At 38.8% G+C, this 27865-nt stretch overlaps 1 protein-coding gene across 2 annotated transcripts in view; it reads left to right on the forward strand.

Annotated features, from left to right (window-relative positions):
* Positions 1 to 984: 984 nt before the first annotated feature.
* The window catches only part of GAUT7 (galacturonosyltransferase 7), a 91652-nt gene continuing 64771 nt past the window's right edge, over positions 985 to 27865 (forward strand). Inside the window, exons 1-7 of one of the 2 annotated variants that reach the window (XM_088944294.1) lie at positions 985 to 1554; positions 2204 to 2235; positions 2347 to 2403; positions 2561 to 2620; positions 22110 to 22194; positions 22322 to 22371; positions 22503 to 22807. In XM_088944294.1, coding sequence (XP_088800420.1) covers positions 1419 to 1554; positions 2204 to 2235; positions 2347 to 2403; positions 2561 to 2620; positions 22110 to 22194; positions 22322 to 22371; positions 22503 to 22807 — 725 coding nt within the window. In that variant the 5' untranslated portion in view covers positions 985 to 1418. The remainder of the gene's footprint in view (positions 1555 to 2203; positions 2236 to 2346; positions 2404 to 2560; positions 2621 to 22109; positions 22195 to 22321; positions 22372 to 22502; positions 22808 to 27865) is intronic. The other variant, XM_088944295.1, reaches the window with a different exon arrangement.

The following is a 27865-nucleotide window of genomic DNA, read 5'->3' on the forward strand; positions in this document are numbered from 1 at the left end:
TGATTAACCTAGTTGATCAACTAGTTTTCACCAATTTTTAGCAAAGGTGGTTGTTGGGATAAGATTGAACAAGTCAAAATCTCGAGTCATGATTCAATCGACCAGACCAAATTGATTCAGTCTGATTTTCTAAACAGTGATTTTACTATATTAATAATTGGACTCGAGCTTTGGGCGATGCCAATTCAAATTGTGTTAGAAGTCCAACTCGAGACCACATAAATTTCACCCCTGAGGTTGCGTTTGGAAGTGATATAAATAAAAAACGATGTAAATATTTACGCCGATTCAATTTTTTTGGCATTTAGAAGGAGTGTAAATTAGGATCGTTGTAAAACTCTACTCTGCGTTTGGATGGAGTGAAGTTTTATGTCATAAATCAATGTAAAACATAATCTAAAGTAGAGTTTTACATCGATTATCAGTGTAAATTCTATATCAATAAAATCAATGTAAAACTCGACTTTTCTTGTCACATTTTTCGAAACTCAAATGATCACATTTTATGATTCGATGTAAAGCATCTTCTACGATGGGCTTCCTTGAAACCGTTTAGAGCCCCAACAAATTAACTATCACCTTCACCATAATTGGTAGTTAGTAATTTCAATATGGAGTATGTTACCTTTTAGACCCTTGGAGACTAGGTAGCAACTACACCTTTTCGATCCTTGGTCTTAGTTTGGGAAACTTAGTGCCCCAATTTGATTTCCGGATTGGGCTGAGATTTATCATTGGTATATTGGTCTTGGCTCAGCCCCTCTAAGGGGATGTTTGGAACTGTGGCCGTTTTTTAAAAAAACGGTGCCACATTGGATCCACATAAGAGTTTCAACAAACACCCATGTATCTCATTGTTTGGTTCATTTGATTATTAAAAAATCAGGCATTGCCTCGAAAATCGGGACCCCATCGTTTCCTCTAACGATTGACTGATGTATATCCTATATAGTGCTTACCTAGCGCACATACATGAAAAATGGTGATGAAAACCTTTCCCAAGAGCATAGTATTAAGCATTTTTTTTTTGTGAAAAACAAGTATTGGAAGCATGGTCATTTTTTCTTGAAAATCTATCGCTAAATTGTTATGACTATTGGGCTTATCATATCTAAGGAATCGCCCAATTTGCAAAGGTTTTATTCTGAAGTCTAAATTCTAAAGAGGTGAAGAAATGCTACAGTAAAGCAAGCATTGGATGGATGAAATATGAGATTCGAGGCATCTCATCCTTCGTACTTCCCAGTTCCCATGGGTACGGGTGCGTGATTAGTTTATGAAGCCCGCTGGTTAAAAACAATAGACAATAATACTAATAGATATCAAATTTAGAGAGAGAGAGAGAGAGCATATGGAGGTGTACAGTGTGCAAAATTATGGTTACTTCATGACTTCTAAGTAGGTAGGGAGAGGAGGAGATGAAGGGTGGTGGCTCCCTTCCTACGAAGAGGGGATGGAGAGGACTTGTGGTTGCAGTGCTGGGTCTCGTCATACTCTCGATGCTGGTTCCCTTGGTTTTCTTGCTTGGCCTCCACAACGGTTTTCACTCCTCTGGTATTTCACCAAACCCTAGAATCTTTAGATCTATTCTCCTCACTTCATTTCCTCACCTTTTCTTCATTTTCCTTTCCTATCCTAGATCTTTCACATCAAATTCTCTAGGATCAGGCTTGTACATAGGTGCTTTAGGCTGTTTTTAGTTAATACATTTTCCCTAATTTAGTTCCATATCTACTGAGCTGCTTTAGTTATTTGTATTTTTATATATTTTCTGGCTGGTAGGATCATTCCTCCTTTCTTTTTCCTTTACAATGGTTGTTAATATTCCTAGATCTCGTTCGGTGTCTCACAGGCCCCCATTTCTATATCTCTTCAATGGGTTATGGAATTTCTATTTTCAACAATGTTTTTTTCCCGATGCTATGTTCGGTTTAGTAGAAAATAATTAAAAAATTCTGTCTCTCTCTCTCTCTCTCTCTCTCTCTCTCTCTCTTCCATCAAACCAAACACACTGCTACTTGGTCGATCCACTTCTGTTATGTCAATAATCTTTGCTGTTAGAATCCTGGTTATGTTTCATAATCAAGGATATTTAAGATTTTCTGCTTATTGGATTTTCCATCACTTCAATGTCGGGGTTCATTGCTACTCCGATTTTGATATTGCAATCAAGATATTGACGTGCTGTTATTCTATTTTGCAGGATATGCAACTGAATATCAAAGTCATTATTCTGTGAGTATCTTTCTGTTGATTTGATGGCGTTGTTGAGTTATATTCTATGTTGCACTTAATTATTTTTTTTCCTTTTTCCCATCTAAGTTTCTTGTATTGGCTGATAACCAGAAGGGCGTTGGAAATTTTGATGCATTGGACCATGGTAATTCTGGGACTAAATCAGAGGTGCTGAGTTTTACTCGATTAGTTCCCCTTTTCTCCCCCCCCCCCCCCCCCCCCCCCACACACACACACACACACACACGCACCCACAACCACACCCACACCCACCCACCTTTAAATTGGGTTTAACATATGCTGCTGCTTCTGCTTATTTCTACAGGGTGATCAATTGGAACATCTAGATAATCTTATGAGAAGATTGGGTCCGACCCTTTCCAAGGTTCTCTCCATACTATTTTGATGATCTGATTCCAATTCCTTGTATTCTGGACTTGGTAAAGTGGTTATGGCATGCCACTCTGTTTGTTCCTAGCTATTGTAGTTCCTATTAAGAGAGGTCAAACTTTAAGAAATAACAACACAAAGCTGGTCTCTTTATTCTTGCCTTTTTTAATTGGGTGAATTGTTTACAATTTGCATGGTAAAAGAAGTACTTTAGATTTATCCATATTGATCACTTACATATTTCTGTTTCCTTGCTGATAAATTTTACACAAGTAAACATGTGGATGATTCATTTGAAGTTAAAAATATCATGCCACAATTATTCTGATCAACAACACTCTGTCAAAGTAGTTTTTGAAATGGTGAAAGTATGAGTGTGAAGGGTAGCCCAGTGCATGAGTCTCCTGCCAGTGCAGGGTCTGGGGAGGGACAGATGTATGCAACCTTACCCCTGCACATGCAGAGAGGCTGTTTCCAAGATTTGAAACCTGGTCACCCAGGTTGCAATGGAGCAACCCAACCATGCTACAAATTTAGCACCTTTAGAAAAGTTTAGGTGATCATTCTTTTTGGGATTTTAAGCGTTGTATTCTATCCGATCTTTATGCCCCTCGGTTGTTACTTGGTCATGCATTTATTTGAATGTTGTTATTGTCTGGTGCAGTTTGGCTGTGACTCTAAGTATTTATTCTCCAACATTGGTTATTTGAAGTGTCACATTTTCTGTTTGAATAGCACTGTCATATTGTCCATATTGGTTTGGCTTAAAGGTTTTTATGCTGCTTGCCAACCTATACATAGCATGACAACCATTTAACCATTTAATGATTTAGCCTTTTTTCTTAGGGCGTAAAAGTATTTTCTAGTTTACCAGTACGGTTAATTGATTTTTCAAAAGCAGATGAATTATATGGATTTCTGATACAAGCTTTTATATCTATAGTGATGTCGAAATTCTTAAGTGAGGCTGGACATTGGATCTTTCAAAATGCCTAAGAATTATTCTATTTCTAGGCAATGCCTACTGTTTCATGGACTCTTCAAGTGGAGTAGTGGAAAAAGTGTGTGTTCATATTCTGATACTATGGATTCTTGATGGGCACTTTTCTTCATCTCTCCTTGTTTGTTTGACATAAACCAATAAACATCTAAGTAAATATTGACTAATGATGGTGGGAGAAGGAATTGATGATTTGAAGCAGTTTCTGGATTAAGAATTAACATTCATGAAAGTGAGCTAATGGCAGTGAATGAAGGAGTTCATATGGATCAGTTGGCAGATTATGTCGGGTGTATGATAGGCAAATTGCCTGAATGCCTGCAAAATACTTGGGGATGCCTCTTGGACAGAGTTGTATTTCAAAGAAGATTTGGGAGTTGGTGATGGAGAGAATCGAAACGAAATCAGCCTCTTGGGAAAGAAGATACTTGTCAAAAGGAGGAAATTTGACCCTAGTCAATAGTGTTATGTCTTCTCTATCTACATATTTATTATCCTTATTCCAAATCTCGGCAAGTGCAGCCAAGATAATTAAAAGGAGAATGAGAGATTTATTGTGGAAAGGATGGAAGTGGAAGGATGATTTCAATTTCCACCTGGTCAAGTTGAGTAAGGTTTGCAACTCAAGTAAGGCAGGGGGCCTAGGGTTGAAGAGAACTGGAAAATTCAATGTGGCTTGTTTAGGTAAGTATTATTGGAGGTGGAATGAACAGCCTAACAGTTTGTGGTGAAGAACCATTTTGGCAACAATATGGTTCAAGCAATCTGAATTGGGAACCAGGAGAGATCAACATAACAAATGGGTCTGCAGTATGAAAGGGTCTACAGAAATCAGCAAGAGAGTTTAGAAAAAGATATGAAGTTTGTAGTTGGAGATGGAACAGGGATAAAATTTTCATAGGACAGCTGGTCTGGAAATCAACCTCTTAAAGAGATGTTCTCAACCCTGTTTGAGATTGCGCAGAACAAGGAATGCATGACCTAAGACAGGGATGCAGGCAACTGGTGCTGCATTTTTAGAAGGAACCTGAATGACTGGTAGATAGGGCAGTGGATAGGGACGATGCAAAGAACCAGCACAATCAAACCTGATAGATCAAGGAGTGAAAAAGAATATGGGTGTGGGAGAAATCAGGCAACTTCACAGCACATCTTATGTAGCTTTTTTGGTATGGACAGCCACATTATGAAAGTGTGAGACATCGATGCCACAGAAGAGTTAGCTCATTTATTTATTCAGTATTTATTCATTGCAAGTTTGCAAGGGTGCTGTGGGCAAGGACAATGGGTTTTTGAGGTGTTGTTGTGGTGCTGGCATCTGAAAGGTTTGTCAAAAAAATGGGAAGATCATATGGGGAGTGTTGCCTGCAGCAGTGGTTTGTTCAATATGGACACAGAAGATACCGTAATGAAGGGATTATGGCTTACGGGGTAGGCTTTACTCATGGGTAGCAGAACATAAGCAGCTCAAGGATACATCTTAAAGTTCTCTGTCTCTCTCTCACTCTCTCTCTCAAAAAAAAAAGGATACATCGTGAAGTCCTTTTTTGATCTTAGTAATCTTTTTGTAACTACAAATACAGAATACTTGGTCTACAGAGAGGACGATGGTCCCTGCACAGTATCTTATTGAACAGGGCTTTATATATGTTATTATATTTTGATCAGATTAATACAATACTTACCTTTTCTTCAAAACAAGTAAATATCAACCAATATCTTTTTCCTATTTAAAGTTCCTAGGGTAGCAATTAAACCTTGTAGATGTGATTTTAACTGCTTGTTTCAATACACAAGATGTACTTTTTATTAGTAATTATTATTTTCTGGATGCCTCTCTGCATCCATTGTCTTTTAATCTTGTCCAATGATCCAATCCAAAGTTTGCAGATTCAGATTGGATATTGACTTGTGTTGCATACTGAGTTACAGATTGAATGGTCCTACCATTCAGTTCAATCACCCAACTTGCTCAAGTAAAAATTGCAAAAAAATCAGAAGTCATAAAACATAATACAGACACACGCACACACATATTATATAGTCTTAAAACAAAAACTATTATAAGGTACAACACCCAATAATATAGTCATTTAGGGAAAAAATGACAAGAGAAGAGGAAGAGTGAGCAGTCGATGGTAGAGGAAACAAAGAACAAACAGAAACAGAAGGTGGGGAAGGTGGTGATGATGAGAGCAAGGCATGGAAGAGGTGAATAGTACAGTTGAGGGGGCTAAACACGGGTTTCTTTCTTTTCTCCTTTAGCAGCGAGGATGAAGCTCTTGATATTCTTGAGCAAGAACAAGATTAACTATGGGTTCCAGAGTTAAGGTTGGGGAGGTGGAACTCGCTTGTTGGAGCTTTGAGAAACGCGGGATCTTCAAGCTTTGTCTGGATAAATGTTTTTGGTATTCCATTACATGCCTGGAGCTTCCAAACATTTAGGGATGTTGGGGATGCTTGTGGGAGGTTCAGGTTTGTTGATTCAAAAACCATCGAGTGGAAAAGTCTAGTATGTGCATGGATTTTAGTCGAGGTGGAGGAAATTTACCTTGTTTCAGCATCTTTGATGTCTCATTTTGGCGGAGAAATCTTTGATTTAAGAGTGGTGGTAGAAGGAACTTACCCTGGTTGCTGCGTTGAAAATTTGGATTTTTTGGAAGGAGGGGAGTGGGCCTCTGTGATCTGTCTTTGATAGGTTTGAATACGCAGAAGTTGAACTGGTTCATAGCAGTGGAGAAGTCAGAGGTTGAAGATGAGGGTGTTTTGGGAAAAAAATTCTAAAAGTCGATGGTGGGGTTGGTGATTTGAGGCTAATTGATTTCCAAGACCTTGGGAAGGTGAAAAGGGGAGTTTCGGGAAGGTTCTAAAATAGGAGAGATGGGTGGTGCCCATACAAGATCAGCTAAAGGAAAAACTGAAACTGGCCCGTTGAACTTAATGAATTATGATATTAGAGGAGAGATAGAGGCTGAGATATATGTTCCAGGTCAAGAGGGAATGGGATTTGGGCAGGGAGAGGGAGATGAAAAGATGTCTTTGTCGCGAAGGGGAGGCTGGAATTGAAGCTGGGGCCCACTTTCTAAAGACCAGACCAAAATGTGCGGGGAACTCATTCGATCCACCCAGTCTAGGGGTAAGTAGAAAGAGGTCAGTAAATTTTAAACCCTCAAAGAATGTTAGATGCAAGAGATTGAGCAAGCTTAATTTGAATAGTTTTGAAGGAGAAAAGAAATAAGGTGGGAATGGGAGATTTTCAGATTTGTTGAAGGCAAAAAGAAGAAGATTAATGTGAAATCGATAGAGGGGCATAATATCAAAGATGATGTTCAAAGCCTTGACAATGGCAACAGCGATGAGGATCAAGTTTGCTGCATGCGAAATAGGGATAAATCTGTGGAGGAACTTAAATCATTGACATTAAAAGAGAACAATGGTATGTCGTCCTCGGACCTTATTCCTATTGTGAAAGATATTTTGTTTATTGATTCCTGTGGGATCCATAAAGAAGAAAAGAATGGTCTGGTGAAGAAGGTTTCAAGGGAGGTCATTGTTGTTGAAGTAGGATGAGATTGTGGTGTTGGTGATGTAAGTAGCGGAATCTTGGTCGTGAACTAATGTGCTTTGATACAAACTGAGGGTGTTGAAGTTGTTCATCAATTATTTGAGGAGGTGGTGATAAGAATTAGGAAGTTTAGGGGTGAATTTGGTAGGAGGAGGGAGGCTAATAAAGAGTTAGCTGTGGCCAATTTAGTAGATCTCAAGGAATCTGGAGTAGCCTATGGAGTGAAATAGTCACATACAGTTCATGTTACCAAAGTATTCTCTAGGTTGAAACTTGGGTTGGTAGGTGCTGGTCCTACAAGGAACTACAAGAGGGTGTATAAGAGGAGGGGCAGTAAGACTAATACATCGGCAAAAGAAGCTATTGATGAGGAGGATTCTTTTGCTGCTCCTAATCTGGGTTTGCAATTGGGGACTTGACAACATGAAGAAGTAATAGAAGGCGAAGTCGTATCTACAGGAAAAGACATCAATAAAAGCTGTGAAGAGAAGGCAGAGATATGGAAGTACTCCTGTTGAGGAAACAGCTAAAAAAGATATAGAGATTGGCAAAATGCTGGGACTGTTTTTCTGGGAGGTAAGGAATTTGCCGGGAAAACTTTTGAAGTGTTTGAGAGGAAGAAGAGGGAAGAAATTTTGAAGAAAGGTCCTTTGGGAGGAGGGAAGTGGGATGAAGAGGTTGTTGTTCAGGAGGAGGTCTTTGAAGGGGAAGATTAGGATCCTATTTCCGCCAGGTTGGTTTTGTTTTTGTTCGTTTGCAGGCAATCATTTGGGAAGGTGTCAGAGTTTTACTTTAATGAAATTTCTGCTTATTCTTCAAACATATGATTAAGTCAACATTTCTATGAGTTGGGGGTCTCAATAACAGTTTTCACCAGCAGTTTCTGGTTCAGAGATTCCAATTATTTGGTCTGATCCAAAGCTGGCAACATTGGCTAAATCATACATTCTTACTTCTGGGCATGAGTCTGATTCTGATTCCTATGTCCATACCCATGTAACAATGAGCTGGCACTCATACAGGGACACAAGTTGTTCCAGAATCTAGGAAAAATCCAAAATAACCTTCATTAATACTTATTTTCTGATGCCGGCACTTATGCTCATCTGATTTTGTAATGCTGTGGTAAATCTTAAAGGAGAGGTCGCATCTTGCACCTCTCCTTTGGTTGCCTGCAACTCTTATTTACAGGATTAATAAAATGCTTATTCATTTATCAAAAAAAAAAAACTTATTTTCTGATGAGTATCACTACCAACAAAAGACATCAATTTTGATGGTTGGCTATTGGATGGAAATCAGGACTGATGAAGAAAACGTTGCTGGTTGTTTATGGGAAATAAGTTAAATAGTGCGTTTCTCTGGTTCACAAGCATCAGATTGCTTATTCTTGGGAGGGCTTCTGGGCTTTGTTTTATCAATAACAACTAACTACTAACAACAAACAAAGAGGTTGAAAAAGGGAGGATCACTTTTGGCATTGCTACAAGGGAGATTGTTTGGCAAAGGGGCTAGCCAAGCAACTGGGGTTTATGTCAAGAGAGAGAGCCACAATTTCCAAGGAAGTGGGAGATGTGTTTAAATGGGTTAGAAGAGCAATTAATGGACTGGAAGATTGTTTGGCAAAGGGGTTAATAGGGAATGTCTTTTCTGGGATGAATTGTAAATTGGATTGTTCTTGTAAAAGTAAAAGGGTGGCTGGGAAAGTCGCTAAGTACTCCATCTCTTTTAAATTAATGAATGAATTTTCAATTATTGATCTAAAAAAGGGAGGATCACAATGCTTGATGAAGATCAAGAAAAGGGAACAGAACACAATATACAATCCACTGTCAAGCAATAAGAGGGAAAAATAAATATACTCTTTTTTGATCAGCAACACAAAGAAGAAATTTTGTTGATTAGAAGAAGAAAGAGTAGATTACTAAAAGGAGTTGTGAAGGACTGTCTGAAATGGGGCTAGCCCCTCAAAAGATTACAAATGCGCCCAGTATATCCATCTGATTTGGATATACAAATCCTTGGAGATCCATTTGAACTGCCTGAATTAATTTTTGAGTTGCCAAATCACCCCTGCACTATTCCTCAGACATCCCACTATAATCATAGGAGTTGTGAAAGATTGTCACAGGTGTAAATGCAACCATGAAATACTTCCCAATAGAAGGCACTGATCTTCAAGGGGATAGGGAATCACCAGATTTCCTTAACAGGAAAGGAGGGTGGAGAGGAAGAGGAAACAAGGGATTTAAAAAAGGATTTACAAGAGAAGGAACCACTTGGGGTAAGCAACCACACACAATTATTGCTTTCCTCAAAATCAAAGAAGACTGATCCCAAAATGCTTAACAAAATAAAAACTAGAGGAACCTTAGACTCTAAGATTTCTTTGAAAGCCCAAGTTCCATTTTAGCCCTGAAAGAGAAAAAAGGAGTAAGGGAATCCACAAGACTGCAACAGGTCCATCTTTAAAAGAGGAAAGGGCAAAGAGAGAAGGAAAAACATCTTTAAGGTGGGCTTTTCCAATCCATACTTCCCAGAATCCTAATTTAGAGCCAGAAGCCAAATCGTACCTCACATGACAAAGGAAAGTAGGAAGGATATCATGTATAGCTTTCTAGGGAGCATCAAAAGTAGACAGAGTCCTTCTGACAAGGTTAAAAACAGATGATTTGTGTACCAGAAGGTAAAGAGAGGCAAGTTTGGAGGAAGTTGGCTGAAGTACTGGGGGAGATGATTATCATCGAAGAGGAGAAGCTGAGAGTAGAGCAGAGGGCTGGTATGAAAGAAAAAGAAGACCCAGACACAATGGAGGGAAGTTATGGAACAAGGTCGGAAGGAGAGAAACATAAATGGTGGCCTCTACCATGGGCTTAAAAATATTTTGGGAAGGGAAAGCAACAAATTGGACTAGAAAAAAGGTTGTGATTGCAGAAACTAAAGTGAAAAGTTGGAAATAAGTGTTAGATGCTATAGTGGAAAAGATTCGTCTAATGAAGAAGGTGATCCTTATACCATTTGATGAAAGGAGAGCAATCCTTGATATCGGAAAACTTCCATTGGATCTTTTGGTGGTGGAAACAAGTTTTGGTCAAACAACTATTGAAAGTTTGTCACCTATCTGTAATGAAAAGTTAATCCCAATGGGAAAATTGTTGGACTGCTGTTCAACCTCTGGCAGGAGCAGTTCTTCTATAAAATCGCAGCAGTGTGTGGAGGGGTTTTGGAAGCATACTGTTTGAGGGACCTTCGTGCTACAAAGATGAAAGTTGTCAGGGTAAAGCAGGAGAACATTCCTTGAGCTTTACAAATCTTTACTGATGACTGTTGGAGAACAATCTGGCTGGTTACAGAGTTGGAGATGAAGTTTTGGTTCCCAGAGCAGAAGGAAGAAGACGACGATGATGTGGATGGTTGGGTGACATGTGATAGAAACTGGGTGGATAGACCAAGGGCTCAGATTGGGGCAGAGGTAAAGGAAACTGAAGAGTCCGAAGACTTTGGTAGAATGGATCCCTTTCCCCTTAAGGTTAATTTTTCAAACTCAATCAAAGACGTTTGCTGAGGCCCTTAAGACAAATGTAAATCTGGACCCTCCACATGGAGGTTAACAAAGCGGTGAAAGGACTGAAGCCTGCCTCTCCACTGAAACGAGCTGACCAGAACCGGGGGTTCAACTAGACAAGCTGGTTGGGATCGGGGGTAGCTTGGATAACTTAAAGAGTCACGTACATGGTCATGTGACTTCTCTTAGGGATGATAGTTGTGGTCTATCATCGTCCCATTCGACTCCCAGATCTCCTCCCAGGACCTCTATAAAGGGAGATAGATACTAACAGAGGTGCTTTCCCCTCGGTTTCCATGGTGCCAGATAGCCTGAAAACTTCAAGTCAGAACCTCCTCTGGAATCATTGGGGAGGAGAGAAGTCAACAACGCTAGAAAAGCCAAATCCACGGTACCATTGAATGCTCCATGAGGAGTTTGAAGATGAGGCAGACTGGGAGGAACTCAGAGACGTAGAGGAAGAAGATTAACACCTGTGACTTGCTACAGAAAAGAAGGCCAACAAAGTGCCTTTCTCCTAGTGTTTGTATCCTCTGTTTGGCTAGTGGTAAGACCCTTCCTCATTTACTGATTTCCTGCTCTTTTGTATCTTGTATTTGGGATTACTTTTCCTCACTTTTTGGATGCAGATGGAATCCTCCACGAGATATGATGAGCCTTTTTAGACCCAATGTACTGTGGCAACAGAAAAAAGGGCAAAATGCATATGGAGGGCAACAAGAGCAGCTGTAGTTTGGACCATATGGAAAGAAAGAAATCAAAGGATTTTCTCTGAGAAAAGTAGATCTAAAGAGGAGGTAATTGAAACTGTAAAAATCAGATCTGCTTACTGGGTAAAGACATTAGACATCTTCAAAGATGTTTCAACAAATGATATAATAAGAAAATGGAAGGAGGTACAAATGGAAATGCGTAAAGGAAGGACCAAGGTGGATTGGAAACTGCCAGAGCCAAATAAGTTGAAGTTGAACTTTGATGGAAGCTCCTTTGGAAACCCATGGAGGTCTGGAATAGGGGGAGTTTTCAGAAATCATCTTGAATAGTTGTGGCTTTATTGTCAGGACCAATTGGGTATGGAGACTCAGTTCAAGCAGAGACAATGGCACTCCTACAAGGTTTGAAATTAGCAATGCATTTAGAAGCTAGAGAATTGGAAGTAGAAGGGGACTCATTGTTAGTCATTTCTTGGACTAAGCAAGTGAGCTTAGAACCATGGAAGTACAGATTTGCACTAAGGGTTATTGAACTACTGGCCAAGAAATTTAACTCTACATTTGGGTGGACTAAAAGAACAGCAAATGGACTGGCAGACAAAAACAGGGAGCTGATAGGCCTTCTCTTTTTTGGGCAAAACTGTAGCTGAATGCGTTAAAATGGAGGATAGATGATTTTTGTATCATGGGGACTTCCTATACGGTATTACTCTGGAAAGTACTTGTAATCTGTTTTTAAATTAATAAAATTATCTTTCACTTATAAAAAAAGTAGCTCTGTACAGGCAACTGACTTCCCCCGTGAATGCTAGCCACCACTTTGTGCCACAATCTCTCAGTTTTCACAGGGAATTGCCAAAGCAATTTGCTTAAGAGAGACATATTTTTCATACTTACATTACCAATTCCCAAACACCCTTTGTCTTTCCTTCTAACTACTATTATCCCATCAGATCAAGTTATCGTTCTTACTTTCCCCAGGCTCCCAAAGAAGATCCCTCATGAGCTTCTCAATTCTTTTCACCATTGGTGAGGCATCTTAAACACAGACATGGAAGTTAGCTAAAGTAGATTTAATCAATATTGGTCTCTCCCCAAGATTTAAGAATAAGTACATTATAGTCTGTTGGCTGAAATTCTGCACCTACATTCCCCCTTTGAGACTGCTCTGTCCACCCATTTATCGTTGGCTGGGTCATTGCCTTATTGGCTGGGGAAGCCATCTGAATGAGCTGTTCATTGGCAATAATGATAATTTTAAATAGCTGCCAGCACCTAGGTTCTATCTTTGTCATGGTTTGAGTTTGTTAAAAGTTTGCTAGCCATCCAAGCATTGTGGGTCAATTTTTTTTTTTTTTTCATTGATGACAAGAAAGTTGGATAATTGATGGCAACAAAGGTTTTCATTACACCAAACATGCAATGGTATACCTACAGTGTTAATCTATACATGCTTTGAACTAGGCAGATGCTTATTGAACTGGTCAATGGAAACCAGTGGTTAGTGATAAAAATCAGAATCTGACCTCTGTACCTATCTTCTCACTTCTACTGGGCATGGTATTCTAATTAGGCTGTCACCCAACTTGCTCTCTTCTACATCTGGATTAGAGTCAATAAATTCCCCAGCCAAGTAACTTTACAACGAATCTAATCAATTATCACTATTTTGCTTTTCCCTTCTGTGTAAAAACCACTCTTTTATGCTTAAATAATGCTTCATTTATGGCAGTCACCTTTGAAAGAGAAGCATCATCCATGGCTTGGAAGTGGTAAATGGTAAGGCATTTTACCCGTGTGTGATCCAGGTTTGCAAGGATACAATAATGTGGCAACTACTCATGTATCTTGCATCATCTTCTACAATGTCAAATCTTGTACTTGGAAATCCTTTAGAACTTTTATGCCACATTTTTGGATCACATGTATACAATTATTCACTTTATTGAATACTCTGATGCCTAACAAGTCTAGGTTTCCATTGTTCTCCACTAGGCCTCTCTTCAACTTTTGTATACTGCATAGAAAACCTTGAATATTTTTGACTTTATAAAGGCTCTATGAGTTGTGACATTAGGCTGACACTATTTTAACCATATACAACAAGGGAAAAATTGGACAAGATGTTAGATATGGAATTTATACTAAAAGTTGAGTTATTATGATAGGATATGACACCTGGGAAATACTAGAGGAGGATCTATTGTTATTGTTTGAGGAATTTTACAGAAGGGGAGTAATTAGCCCAGGGTCTCAACCAAAATATTTTAGACTAATCAGCTTGGTGAACAACCTGTCTAAGATAATTGCAAAGGTACTATCTCTCAGGATCAAGAGACCAAGGAGTCTTTGTGAAGGGGAGACAAATAGCTGACCAAATCTTAATTGCAAATGAGATTGTAGAGAATTTTAAAAAGGTCAAGAAGGGAGTGGTATGTAAACTGGATCTAGAGAAGGCTTATGACTTGGTTGATTGGTCCTTCTTGAGGGAGGTGATGGTTAACTTTGTAATTGGAGAGAGATGGTGCAAATGGATTATGGGTTGTGTTAGGAATTGTCACTACTCTGTGCTGGTAAATGGAACAATGGTGGATTTTTTCCCATCTTTAAGAGGCATAAGACAAGGAGACCCACTTTTCCCCTTCTTGTTTACCTTGATTACTGATGTTTTAGGGTGGTTGATTGATAGAGAGCTTATTCGAGGAACCTAGTAAGAGGTTGGACACTAGAAGGGAAGAGATACCACTAATCCACCTACAATTTGCAAATGAACAATCTTATTCTGTGAAGGGGGTGATACGACTCTTTGAGAAGATGTCCAACCTTAAGGTGATCTTTGAGAAGAGTTGTATAGTGGGAGTGAACTTGGAAGGGAGGGGGAGATGGGGGAATGTGTAGATATTTTAGGATGTGTAGTGTCAAGCTGGCCTTTGACCTACTTAGGGCTACCTCTGGGAGATAACCCCATGAAGGGAAGTTTCTAGAATCTTGTGGTGGAAAGATTTGAGAAAAGAGTTGCCTTGTGGAAGAAGAATTTTCTCTTGGGGGGAGGATGACATTGATTAGGGCAACCCCAACCAACCTACCCATCTATTTTTTTATTTTTTTGTCAATGTTCAAGATTCTTGCTAAGGTTTCTAGTAGATTGGAAAAATTGATGAGGGACTTTCTGTGGGAGCTAGGAGAGGAGAAGAGGGACCATAGAGCGGGTTAGGAGATAGTGACTAGAAGTAAGAAGCTAGGAGGGTTTGGAATTGGAAATATTAGGAAAAGGAACATGGCTTTGTTGGGTGTAATGCAAGAGTAAACAGTGGAAGAAGAAGAATTTGTTATGTGTATTCATCAATCTCGTATGTATATATACAAGTTACAAATTCTATGTTAGGAAAGAAGACTAATCAAATTCCTACAAATCAGTCCTACAATCAAGGTAAATCATATCTCCCTGGTATTTACTTCCTATTCTGTAACACTCCCCTCAAGCTGGAGCATAGATATTAATCATGCCCAGCTTGTTACAAAGATAATCAACCCGGACCCCATTAAGAGCCTTCGTGAAGATATCTCCCAGTTGTTCTCCTGTTTTCACATAACCTGTGGAAATCAAACCTTGCTGAATCTTTTCACGAACGAAATGGCAATCGATCTCGATATGCTTAGTTCGTTCATGAAAAACAGGATTAGATGCAATGTGAAGAGCAGCTTGGTTATCACACCATAACTTGGCTGGTGCTGAAGTTTTAAGACCTACTTCAGTCAGAAGCTGATATATCCACATTATTTGACACACGGACTTGGCCATAGCTCTATATTCCGATTCTGCACTCGAATGTGAGACACCATTCTGCTTCTTGCTTTTCCATGAAACTAGATTCCCTCCAACAAATACACAATAGCTTGAAGTAGACCTTCGATCTTCCTTGGATCCTGCCCAGTCAGCATCTGAAAAACATTCAATTCTAGTATGACTATGATTGCCATACAAAATTCCTCGCCCAGGTGCTCCTTTTAAGTAGCACAAAATTTGTTCTACAGCTGTCCAGTGATTAACTGTTGGAGAGGACATGTACTGACTCACCACACTAACTGAATACGCAATATTTGGACGAGTTACAGTAAGATAATTCAACTTTCCAACGAATCTTCTATATCTCTCAGGATTTTCAAATAATTCACCATCTTTTGTGAGTTGCAAGTTAGGAACCATTGGAGTGCTACATGGCTTAGCTCCCAACTTTCCGGTCTCAGACAACAAGTCAAGTACATATTTCCTTTGAGATAAGAATATTCCCTTCTTGCTTCTTGTTACCTCAACACCTAAGAAGTATTTCAATATTCCCAAATCTTTGGTATGAAACTGAGTGTGGAGAAAGGATTTAAGGGATGAAATCCCTGTAGTATCACTCCCAGTAATGACAATATCATCCACATACACAACTAACAAAATGATACCGGCAACAGAGTGCTTGAAGAAAACAGAATGATCGGACTTACTTTTCTTCATACCAAAATTCTCGATTGCCTGACTAAACTTTCCAAACCAGGCGCAAGGACTCTGCTTCAACCCGTATAGAGACTTATGAAGATAGAAAACTTTCCCATACTCCCCCTGAGCAACAAAGCCAGGCGGTTGCTCCATATAAACTTCCTCCTGAAGATCCCCATGAAAAAAAGCATTCTTGATGTCTAACTGATGAAGGGGCCAATTATAAGTAGCTGCCATAGAAATAAACAACCTGACAGAAGTAAGTTTAGCAACAGGAGAAAAGGTATCAAAATAATCCACTCCATAAGTCTGAGCATATCTTTTAGCAACAAGACGAACTTTCAATCGGGCAATGGACACATCGGGATTGACTTTAACTGTAAACACCCATTTACACCCAATAGCCTTCTTATCTGCAGGTAAATTTACCAAGGTCCAAGTACCGTTGTCCTCTAAAGCATTCATCTCCTCAATCATAGCATTATGCCATCCAGGGTGAGAAAGGGCTTCTTTAACAGTTTTAGGAACATAGATAGAATCAAGAGATGCAATAAAAGAACAGGAAGAGGACGACAATTGATTATAAGACACAAATGAAGATACTAGATGAGTACACTTACGCTTACCTTTACGAAGAGCAATAGGAAGATCATCATTAGAGACTGGTTCTGATGACGAAGGAACATGATCAGTTGAGACTAGATCCGACGACGAAGGAGCTGGTGCAGGACATGGATCTGGAGGGGTTGGTTGCCGAGAATAAATCTGTACTATAGGTGGCTTAGGCCTAGCAGGAGCAGATTCAATAGGATGTGAAGCAGATGATGTGACAATATAGATTAACAAATCATCATCCTCCCCATGACTTGAATGAGTAGATGGAAGGAAAGGTGTATCTTCAAGAAAATTAACATCAGTTGACACAAGATATCTGTGAAGAGTAGGACATTAACATCTATACTCTTTTTGAACACGAGAATACCCAAGAAAACACACTTCAAAGATTTTGGATCTAGTTTGGTAACCTGAGGACGAACATCCCGAACAAAGCATGTACACCCAAATACCCTAGGCTCAATAGGAAACAATGTTTTATTTGGAAACATAACATGATAAGGAGTCTTACCCTGAAGGACAGACGAAGACATACGGTTAATCAATAAACATGCTGCGGAAACTGCATCAGCCCAGAAAGGTTTAGGAACCTTCATTTGAAATAACAAAGCTCTAGCAGTTTCAAGAAGGTGTCTATTTTTCCGTTCAACAACCCCATTTTGAGATGGTGTATCTACACAAGAAGTTTGATGAAGAATGCCATGCTGAAGCATGTAAGTTTGAAAGGATTTTGACAAGTACTCCTTAGCATTATCACTTCTCAATATTTGTACAGAAAGTAGAAAAATGAGAAAACACCTCAGAACGATTTTTCATTAAATATAACCATGTCATACGAGAGTAATCATCAACAAAGGTAACAAAATTCTTAAACCCAGTTTTGGACTCAACTGGACACGGACCCCAAACATCTGAATGGACCAACTCAAAAGGAGCACAAGCTCGTTTATTGACTCTAGGACTCGAACTAAGACGATGGTATTTAGCAAACTGACAAGACTCATAATTTAATGACGACAAACTCTGAAATTGAGGACAAATTTTCTTTAACACATGGAGAGAGGGGTGGCTCAACCGACAATGTGCTTAAAAAGGGGTTACAACTCCAAAACAGGCTATGGATCTTGGAACTTGTGTATCAAGGATGTAGAGACCTCCAGACTCATGTCCCTTACCAATAGTCTTCTTTGTTGCAAGATCATGAAATAAACAATAATCAGGAAAAAATGAGACACGACAATTAAGGGTACAAGCGAGTTTGCTAACATAAATTAAATTAAATGATAACTGAGGTAAACTACGAACAGATGACAAATGAAGTGATAGTGTTGGACTAATTGTGCCACACCCAATAACACAAGATGTTGACCCATTTGCTAAAGTAACATGTATTGGGTTTACCTGACTCGACGATTGCAGTAACAGGAGTAGATTGAGGTTTCAATGATTCTTGGTATTGAGCAAATTTGGCATATTCATCTGCAGATATCATAATAGACTTCTCAGAAGTATCCGTGGTGGATGCAATATGGGCAAACTGAGTTTTCTTATTTTGCAACTTCCTGCAATTCCGCTTCATATGTCCTGGCTTATGACAGTAATGCCACACTATCTCTCCTGACTCTTGTCCACGAGTATTAGTATTCTTGTCATAGTTACTTGACCTGTCATAATTGCTGGATCCTCTACCACTACCACTCCTGTATTGTTGTCTCCCTGATTCAGATGTATTATTGCGGCTGACAAGGGCACTACTAGGCTGAACAGGTGGAGAACTTTCTGTACGAAGAACCCTACTGAAAGCATCTTGTAGAGAAGAGATCTCTGAACTGGAAAGAATTTGAGATTTAGCGGTCTCAAATTCAGAAAGGAGGCCAGCTAAAAAACTCATAACAGCCATCTTTTCTTGCTGAGCTTGTTGAACAGTCACATCAGTTCTAAACGGAAGCAACATATTAAGTTCTTCATATGTTTTCTTGAAATCCATGAAATAGCTTGTAAGAGATCTATTGCCTTTGTCCACCCTATAAAAGGCTTTGCACACATCATAAACGCGGGAAATATTCCCCTTTTTGGAGTACAAGAACTCTAGATAGTTAATTAGTTCCTTAACAAATCCACAGTGAGTGACTAAACCAACCACCTCACTTTCGATGGAGTTGCGTATCTGCAAGAACAAACGAGCATCCTCCCTCAACCAAGACTTTATCGAGTCATCATTAGGAGGGTCATCAGTCAAATGGTTATCCATAGCAATACTCAACAAATATAGTTGAACAGTTTTACCCCAATCCTAATAATTAGAGCCATTAAGCTTATGCTCAGTTATTTTTGACATTACTGGAACAACATCCGACATAACTACTGATTTCTTGTCTGCCATAATCTCAAAGTTAAAATAAACAGAATATTTTGAACACCGAAAATCAACGGAGCACACCTGTTGAAAACACTGGAATGAATATGCACGTAACAAAGCACAAATATGTGCTATACAGGACGAGGCGAGCCAAAAGACAATGACCGAAAAATTTTCCGGCGACAAACGCGCCTCCACGTGCCGACGCGTGTGACTGTGGCAGAATCTTCAGGCAGCGCGTGAGACGCACGCGCAGGGCTGCTGACTGCCAGACTTTGCAGAACCTCTGATCGGTGGGTGGCGCTTCTTCCTGGATGGGCGGTGAGAGTAAAAAAACTGCTCCAAGGAGGTGACCCGAAATACTCAAAAATTTTCCTCTACCTACTGTTTACTTAGGACAAAAACGAAAGGGTAGGCAAAGACTAGATGCTCTGATACCATGTAATGCAAGAGTAAACAGAGGAAGAAGAAGAATTTGTTATGTGTATTCATCAATCTCGTATGTATATATACAAGTTACAAATTCTATGTTAGGAAAGAAGACTAGTCAAATTCCTACAAATCAGTCCTACAATCAAGGTAAATCATATCTCCCTAGTATTTACTTCCTATTTTGTAACATTGGGGAAGTGGTTGTGGAGGTTCCCTCTAGAGAAGGATAAATTGTGGGCCAAAGCAGTGACTAACATTCATGGGCTAGAAGACAATGGATAGGATCCTTACATGATTTGTTTCTAGATTGATCCCCTTGGATCATGTATGATTTAAATTCAAGCATTCTTATAAAATTTTGGGAACAAACTTGGGTGGGGAATTCCCTATTGAAGACCCATTTTCCTTCTTTGTATGCTCTCTTAGATTTGAAAAATGAGCCAATTTCATCCTTCTTAGTTCCTTCAAACTCGACTTTTGGTTTTGGGTGGAATCTGGGTCTTAGAAGGGCTGTAAGGGACACAAAACTAGATTTCACTTTGTCTCTATTGGGCTTGCTTGAAAATGTATTCTTGGACCCCTCAAAGGAAGATACAAGAGTTTTGGCAGCTACAAGAGACCCAAGAATTGTTTGTCCCCACACAGGTGTTTTCTCTGCAAAGCTGATGGGGAAACTGGTTATGACCTTTTAGTATCTTGCCAATTTGCTAAAACAATTTGGGAGTGGGTTGTTTCCCTTTTTGGATGCAGTTGGAACCCCCCGCCCCCCCCCACCCCACCCCACCCCACCCCACCCCAATTGAATTTGCAAAGCTCGTTCTCTCCCTCTTACTTCAGATGGCCTATGAAAAGGAGGGAGAGTTTTGTGGAGGTGCATAAGGCCTGCTGTTTGCCGGGCTTTATGGGAAGAAAGAAACTCAAGAATATTTCTCAGAAAAGGAGAGAAGTGCTGAAACTTTAGTAGAGCTAATCCTTGTAAGGGTGGTCCATTGGCTGAAATATTTGGATCTTTTCTCTAGTGTTATTTTGGATGAGTTGTTGAGAAATTGGAAAGAAGTAGCTAGTTTTTCCCAGGTTAAAAGGACTATAAATCCTTCCTGGATACCTTCCCCCTACTGGCTTTATAAAACTGAACTTTGATGGTAGTAGTAGAGGGAATCCAGGACAATCAGGCATTGGGGGAGTCTTTAGGAATGAGGATGGGAATGTTTTAGCAATTTTCTCAGGACCAATTGGTGAAGGCGGCTCTTTTAAGGCCGAGGTTTATGCTGCATTGGAAGGAATCCAAAGAGCAAAAGAATTGAACATAAGGAGGCTTGTAATTGAGGGTGATTCAGAGGCAGTAGTAGGTTGGTTAAAAGAGGACAAGTCTGGTATGTGGAGTTACAACAATGAAAGGAAAACATTCAAATGGCTGGCCTAGGACATTTAGATAATGTACAGTTGGGTGAAGAGATCTGCTAACTCATTTGCAGATGGCTTAGCCAAGCAAATGGTGCTTAGGGATTCTTTGTTTTGGGCTCATTTTTAGTTCTGTTTCACTGTTTTTCTTTTGGGGCCCCAGCCTTTTTGGGGGGAGTTAAGATAGTTTATCTCCCCTGTCGAACTTAATTTCTTTTCTGATTGCTGAAAGTTTCTTGTTATTGATTAAAAAAAAAAAGAATATGACACCCATGCAAGAGGCATCTGGGTATCATAGGGCTGAGCCTATTGATCTCTAGGGACCTTTCCAAATCCTGTGTAACAAAGCCTTGGGGTCAATGACTTTTCCCCATAAAAGTTTGCCAGCCTTAGGGTTAGAGTCAAAGACTCAAAGCTTTTTAATTTATTTAATCTTTCTTCTGAAGGCCACTCCTTATTTCCGTGTTACTGAGATAGATTTTTTTTTTGTAACTTAGTTTTCAAGGTGCCAAGGTGAGCCTAGGTGATGGGGCATCTAGGTAATGCCTTTTTTTATATAATATAAAACATAAGTTCTATGGTAATTATCTAGGCTCTTTAGCAACCAGATGCCATTTTTCATCAACAATTATCTATAATATTTATAAAAATGTGTAAACTTCATATTAAAACATAGTCTCAGTTTGGAAGGAGTACAAATTCAAATATGTACAATGCAAATGCATACAAAATAATACAAAACACTTGGATTTGCACTCTACATATTTGTATTTGTACTTCCTTCCAAACTGAGCCATAGAAAATCAACATATTCATGAGAATAAAAAAAAAGAAGGAAACGAAGAAGAAGATGCTTCTTTTTTGAGTTCTTCCTTGCTTATTGGTTAAGTCTTTGAGGGATTAAGACAACATACACCAATACGTGTGTTCATTGAACCCTAACAAATAAGAAAATAATAAAGGAAACTAGTCTATAAATCAACAAAATGAATATTTTAGTTTAGTAATGTTTATTTTATTGTTGTAATGTAAACAAAATAAAGAAAATACATGTATTCCATAGGGCAATGAACAAAATAGGTAGGTCATTAAGCAAGGTGACCATGGGTGCTTTTTGGGAACAATTTGTGAAGTTAACTGTAGTAAGCTATGTAGACTTATGGTATCTGTTCTTAACTCAAATTACTTACTTAAATCAAGAATGGTGAAGTTGCGAAGAGACAAGCCACCTATATATATAAATGGTGCTTCTTTCCTGGGCCAGAGTTCATCTCTTTTTTTGTTTATATGTTTTCTTTTCCTTTTTTTTTCCCTATAAATCTTTTAATATGAGTGATCTGTATGTCAGGATGTTCTGGAAAACTTCACCAAGGAAGCTGAGAATGGAACCAAGAGCAGAGGTGCCGTGCAAGTCAATGCTGAACCGAAAAGTGGTGCGCTTGTGCTTGGGTTTTCATTTATCCTATATTCATTTTATTTTTGAGCTTTTCCTGACGTCTCTGGACTTCTATTCTCTTTGGTGATGTCTTTAACCATGTATTACATTCTTGTCTTATGCAGATTTGCCAGTCCTCCCAGAGGTTCTGCAGAAATCAGATTCTGGTACAAATGTAAGCACTTCTTGTCATGAATGCTTTGTTGATAGGTGCTGTTGGTAGCTTAATTTCTTGTCCTTGTATGCCCCTCAGGCTAGCAACTTTACAAGATCCCTTTTCAGGATTTTCTTTTAAATCTGTGACAGAACAAAATGGCTGGTGGTGCTGTTGATGTTACCGTGTATGTGAAAGATGTTACTGGCGGTGAAAGTGGAAAATCATGTCAGATGGAATTTGGAAGCTATTGCCTTTGGTCAGTAGAACACAAGGAAGACATGAAGGATTTGATGGTAAAGAAATTGAAGGACCAGCTTTTTGTAGCACGAGCTTACTATCCTAGTATTGCAAAGCTTCCAGCACATGAGAAACTATCGCGTGAATTGAAGCAAAACATTCAAGACTTCGAACGAATTTTCAGTGAAACAACCACAGATTTTGATCTTCCACTGCAGTAAGTGATCACAAAACTTGCATAATTACCTTGTGATCACAGAACTTACATCTCTCCCTTAACTTTTTGTATTTCAGCACTTTGTCTCCGCCATTAGCATTTCGTCAGTTAACTATATGGAATATTCTGTTAAGCATTTTTTTAACCCCCAAACTGCCGTTATGTTATTTTATCAGACCATTTTGTCCTTTTAACTTAGTTTTTTTTTTTTTTGAAGTACTCTCACATGTTTCTCTCAACTTTCCTTGAACATACAAAGTTCTTCAACAAGACCTTGAGAACAATTTATGCTTTAGAGTGGTTATTTTCATCATTTTGGTTTTTGTTATTGTTAGTCTATAGAATCTTGAAGGGAAGTTTTAATTATGCTTTCACTGTAAACCAAGGTTCAAAGTATCGATACGTATCGGCCCGTAATGGCTGATATGTATCATATCAGGAGCTTTCCGATACGCCTCCACAGAGGGTGTATTGGGGTTTTGACTGGTTCAGGGGGTGGATGGACCTCAAACCAGCCCCTCTGAACCAGATTTGGAAAAAAAACTACCTATACTGCCTGATACGCCTCTACCGGTGTATTAGGCATAGCGATATTTTGAACCTTGCTGTATACTTTGTTAGCGTGTCAGGCAAAGTGCTAGAACTTAGAAGTTTAAGGGGTTTTTTATCACAAAACAAAGTTTGGGGGACTGTGTTACCACCTCCTAAGTACAGGGTAGCTATATGTAATTTACCCTAAAAATTGATTTGTGATTTTATTTCTCTGATTAGTGTGTTTTCCATGACTTGAACACTAAAAAGATGATTACCCAATACGTCTTTGGTGGTTCAAGCAAGTAGTCCTGATGGGTGCAACTTGGGTTGGCCCAAGTTAATATTTTACACTACTTCAAGGTTGGGCCTTAGATGGCCGAAGCCCATTCAAATTTTGACAAAAGTTCTACCCAATCCTGCCCAAGTTGCACCCCTACTGATGAGGCTGTTATGTTTGGGAATGTGGTCAGAATTATGTTATGTCATACAGACTTGGTTGAGTTGGTTCATGTGTCTTTTGGGTCATTAATACATTTTTTTTCCTGATTTGTTAAGTCTATTTCATCTTTAAGGTTAGAGTTTGAGGTCTATCAAATGGCTAAACAATGTAGAGCTTTCTATTCATTATGTTTTTTTTTTGATAGTTGAAAATTAAATCATTTAAGGAAAGGATGGATCTGTTACAAATAAGCTCAGAGAGAGGCTCAAGATGCAGCTTCACTATTAAAAAGATATCAGAACTACAAGAAAATACCAATATAAATAACCCACTAGAAGATGGAATAAACAATTACAAAGCTGCCCAGAACAGAGAATCCCTGTTAACCCCTTGTTTTGCCAAAGAATCAGTCATCTCATTAGCCGATCTTCTTACCCAATGGATCTTCAAACTCTCTATTCATTATGTAATAAAAGAAGTTAAATTCCTTTCAATATTTTTTTTTGACAAGTAAAAGGAAAATTCCATTTAAGGGAAAAAGAAAATTACAAACTGAGTAGGTGTTAAGGCAACACCTAGAATCAACTCAAATAACAATAAAAACAAAACTATTTTCACCAATTGTCCAAATTACAACTTTATAATCCCAGCACCTCCCATAGACTATCCCCAAGGTTTTCTTATTTGTGTGTCATCACCAAGACCCAATCTGCTATAGATTTACCAACAGCTGCCACCAACCTATCCAATTTCCATTCCTTATCTGCAAAGAGTCTTCTGTTTCTCTCCTTCCAAATGTAGTTTTCAAGGCGCCAAGGTGAGGCTAGGTGACAAGGGGGCACCTTGTTGCCTTGTCGCTTAGGTGGGCACCTAGTTATGATTTTTTTAAGTGAAGACCACATATCCTAGGGTAGTTCCCTAGGTTGCATAACCATCTTTCCTTGATAACTATCCATAATTTTCCTAAGAAAATTATAAACTTCATGTTTAAGTCTAGAAAATCAACATATTTATGAAAAGAAAAAGAAAGAAAAGAAAGTTCAGAAAAATATAGGGGCTAAACCCCTACTTTTGTTATAGGAAAAGAAGAAAAGGAAAGGTGGAAGAAGAAGAGATGTGTTGATTAGACAAAATTTTAAGTTCTTCCCCTACTTTGGTTCAGATTTTGAGGTCTTTGAGGGTTCATTACAGCAGTTTGCAATGTTTGTCTAGGAATCGCATGGGCAACCATGCCTCCAAATATTTCAGCATTTGGCAAATGGTTGACAGCTCCAAATTACCCTAGCCATCTTACAGCCTTTGAGACTTGACCATGAATGAAAATCTCTGCAGGAGACCTTGGCTGAAAATCCCTAACCCCAACCCAAACATTGCAGCTTTGTCTCTTTTAGCAGCACCACATCTGGACTGAATTTTCTCACTACACTCCTTACTAAAACCTTTCTTCCATCTCTCAGACCCCTAACATTCCAAGATAGCAGTCTCATGTCATGCATACTAATGTGTGGGGGCCATATCATATGCTTTTATGGGAGGTTTTCCCCATTTTAACTTTTTTTATAGATTATTTATCAAGATATACATGGTTGTATATGTTCAATAGTTGAAGTGTTTGAGACCATTAAAAATTTTTGTCATAATTGAGACAATTTGGGGGGAGGATAAAAATGTTTGGTTAGATAAATACTAAGTAGTATGTTGAGTGGAGTTTCACCTTGTGCCTCAAAGAAAAGGGTGTAATCAATGTCTTAAAACATGGATGCGTGACGTGTGGCATTCCACTACCTTGAGGCTTGAGGCTTAGTTCAGAACACAAGAGGCAGTGTAAGCCTCTCAACCACAAGGAGGCATAAGCCTCTTCGAGAGGAGGGGGAAGGAGTTCTTTTTGTTGTTTCTTTTTGATAAACGACATCTTGTATTAAATAGAATGAGAATGCATAACACTAGACTTCCTTGCCCTTCCCTTTGCTTTTCTTTTGTGTTCTTTTCTTTTCTTTCTTTGCTTCTCCTTTCCTTTCTTTGCTTTTTTTCTTTATTTTCTTTTTCTTTCCTTTCTTTAAATGCTTCCAACATGCACCTCAGGGTGTTTTAAGGGCACCTTGTTTTGAAGCATGCCTCCCACGCCTTTTAAAACATTGATGTAATACATTTGAGATAATTATTTTTATGCTATAACAAAATGGTGTTGGTGAAAGGAAGCATAAACATATTTTGGAAGTTGCTTGTCTAGTATGGACATTCTTGGGAAGTTAACAAAATGGTGTTGGTGAAAGGAAGCATAAACATATTTTGGAAGTTGCTTGTCTAGTATGGACATTCTTGGGAAGTGTTGGGGAGATGTGGTGGAAAAAATTGCTTATTTGATAAAATAAGATGCTTTCCAAGGTTCTTGTCTATAAGTCACTTCATCAAGTCCTTTATAGTAATGTACCCTTGTTCTTCCTTCCTTTCTATGTATATGGGTGTGTTTGTTTGATTCATGTTGTAGTTCTCTTGACCTACACAATGTTTTAAAAGCACAAGATGCAGAAAAGCGCAAAGGGCTTTTGGCTTTTTGTGCCTTAGGCACAAGGCGCTAGGCGAGGCACGTGCCTTTTCAATGCTAGGTTCAAAATTCATAAAAAAATAAAAAAAATGCACAAATATAAACCATTCAAAATAAATCAAGAAAATATGAAACATAGTATTAATTAAGATAATGCAAACTTTAAATTTTTACTAAATGTTTTAAAAAGTTTGTTAGCTCAAATTAAAATACGTAAACATAGCACAAAACATATTCAAAGTGAAAATGCAAACATAAAATCAAACATAGCATATTAAACATTGATGATTGGAGTAAGAAAATTTAGAAATAGCAATCTCAATATTAATATAACTTTCTTCTTGACATGGGGACGGTGATGGAGAAGTGGTTGACAATTGAAGAAGCCTGGAAGAAGATGTGTGTGGTCAAATCCAAGACGTTTGTGTTAGAGGAAGTTACAAGACTTTATCAGCATTGGTTGAAGATAAGGGAAGTAGGGAAGGCAATAATTTACCTAGACTCGAGCTTGATGAAATGGTTTAAGGAATTTGTCAATTATGCAACCTATGTCAGCTGGAGAGTACTTTGGAAGGATTCTAAAAGAGCTTCAAGAAAAAAAATTGAGTGGAAACTGAAAAGGAAAGAAAATGCTAAAGGAAGAAATATTTGTTGCAAGGAGTTTTTCAGAGACCAATGACGACAAATGATATGTATTCCTCAAGGGAGAAGATTGGGTGGTTGGTTAGAGTTAAGGAGAGGTGGGTTAATAAGTTAAAGACAAAGGCAGGAGAGAGGAAATGGTAGTACAAAAGGAATAGTAGAAGTTGGTTGAGAAAGATGAGGAGAGCCCCTTGGAACTTAAGAATTGGAACCCTATTTTTGTTACAAGGGTACAACCCTTGGTGGAGGTGGATGGCGTTGAAGAGAAATGGAAATAGGCACTTATGTTCTCGTCAAAATAGGGGGTAGCTGCTGATTGGGGAATAATAGAGGAGTTAGAAACAAAGTTTGTAGGTGGATGGGAGAGTTGGGTTGAAAACTTCTCAAGTTTTAAAGCACTTTGATTGCATCTCAGACTTGAAGGTGGATGCCAAAATTCTATCTCTGAAAGAGTACAATTATAATTTCCAAATGGAGTCTGGTGTCTAACGCTGTGCAAAGGAAGTTTTTGATATATCCGATTGAGGTCATAATCTTTGGATTATTGTTTAATTTTTTGACAACAGAGATGTTTAAAGAGTTGGTGAACTTTGTGGTGGGTGGACATGTGAAAATTGATGAAAAAAGGTTATGTTTCTCTAACCTGGGGTGAGTGTTGATCTGGGTGGTGGGAGACAAGCCGGAGATGCTTGGCAAGGTTGGTTTCCATTGGAGGAACTTCGGTTGTGTGAGGAAGAAGAAGATGATGAAGGCAATGATAGAGCCTCATGGGAAAGTTTAGCCCAACAAGGAACCAACGATGGAAGGTTTCACCTTTTTGGAAATCTTAAGGAAGAAAGGTAAAGCTCCTTTGTAGGGGGTCGATGATATAGAAGCAACTCCATTGTTGTTTTTGAAT

This window comes from Nelumbo lutea, chromosome 5 (genome assembly GCF_056320005.1).
Source record: "Nelumbo lutea isolate HS-2025 chromosome 5, American lotus-T2T, whole genome shotgun sequence".
Taxonomy (NCBI): Eukaryota; Viridiplantae; Streptophyta; class Magnoliopsida; order Proteales; family Nelumbonaceae; genus Nelumbo; species Nelumbo lutea.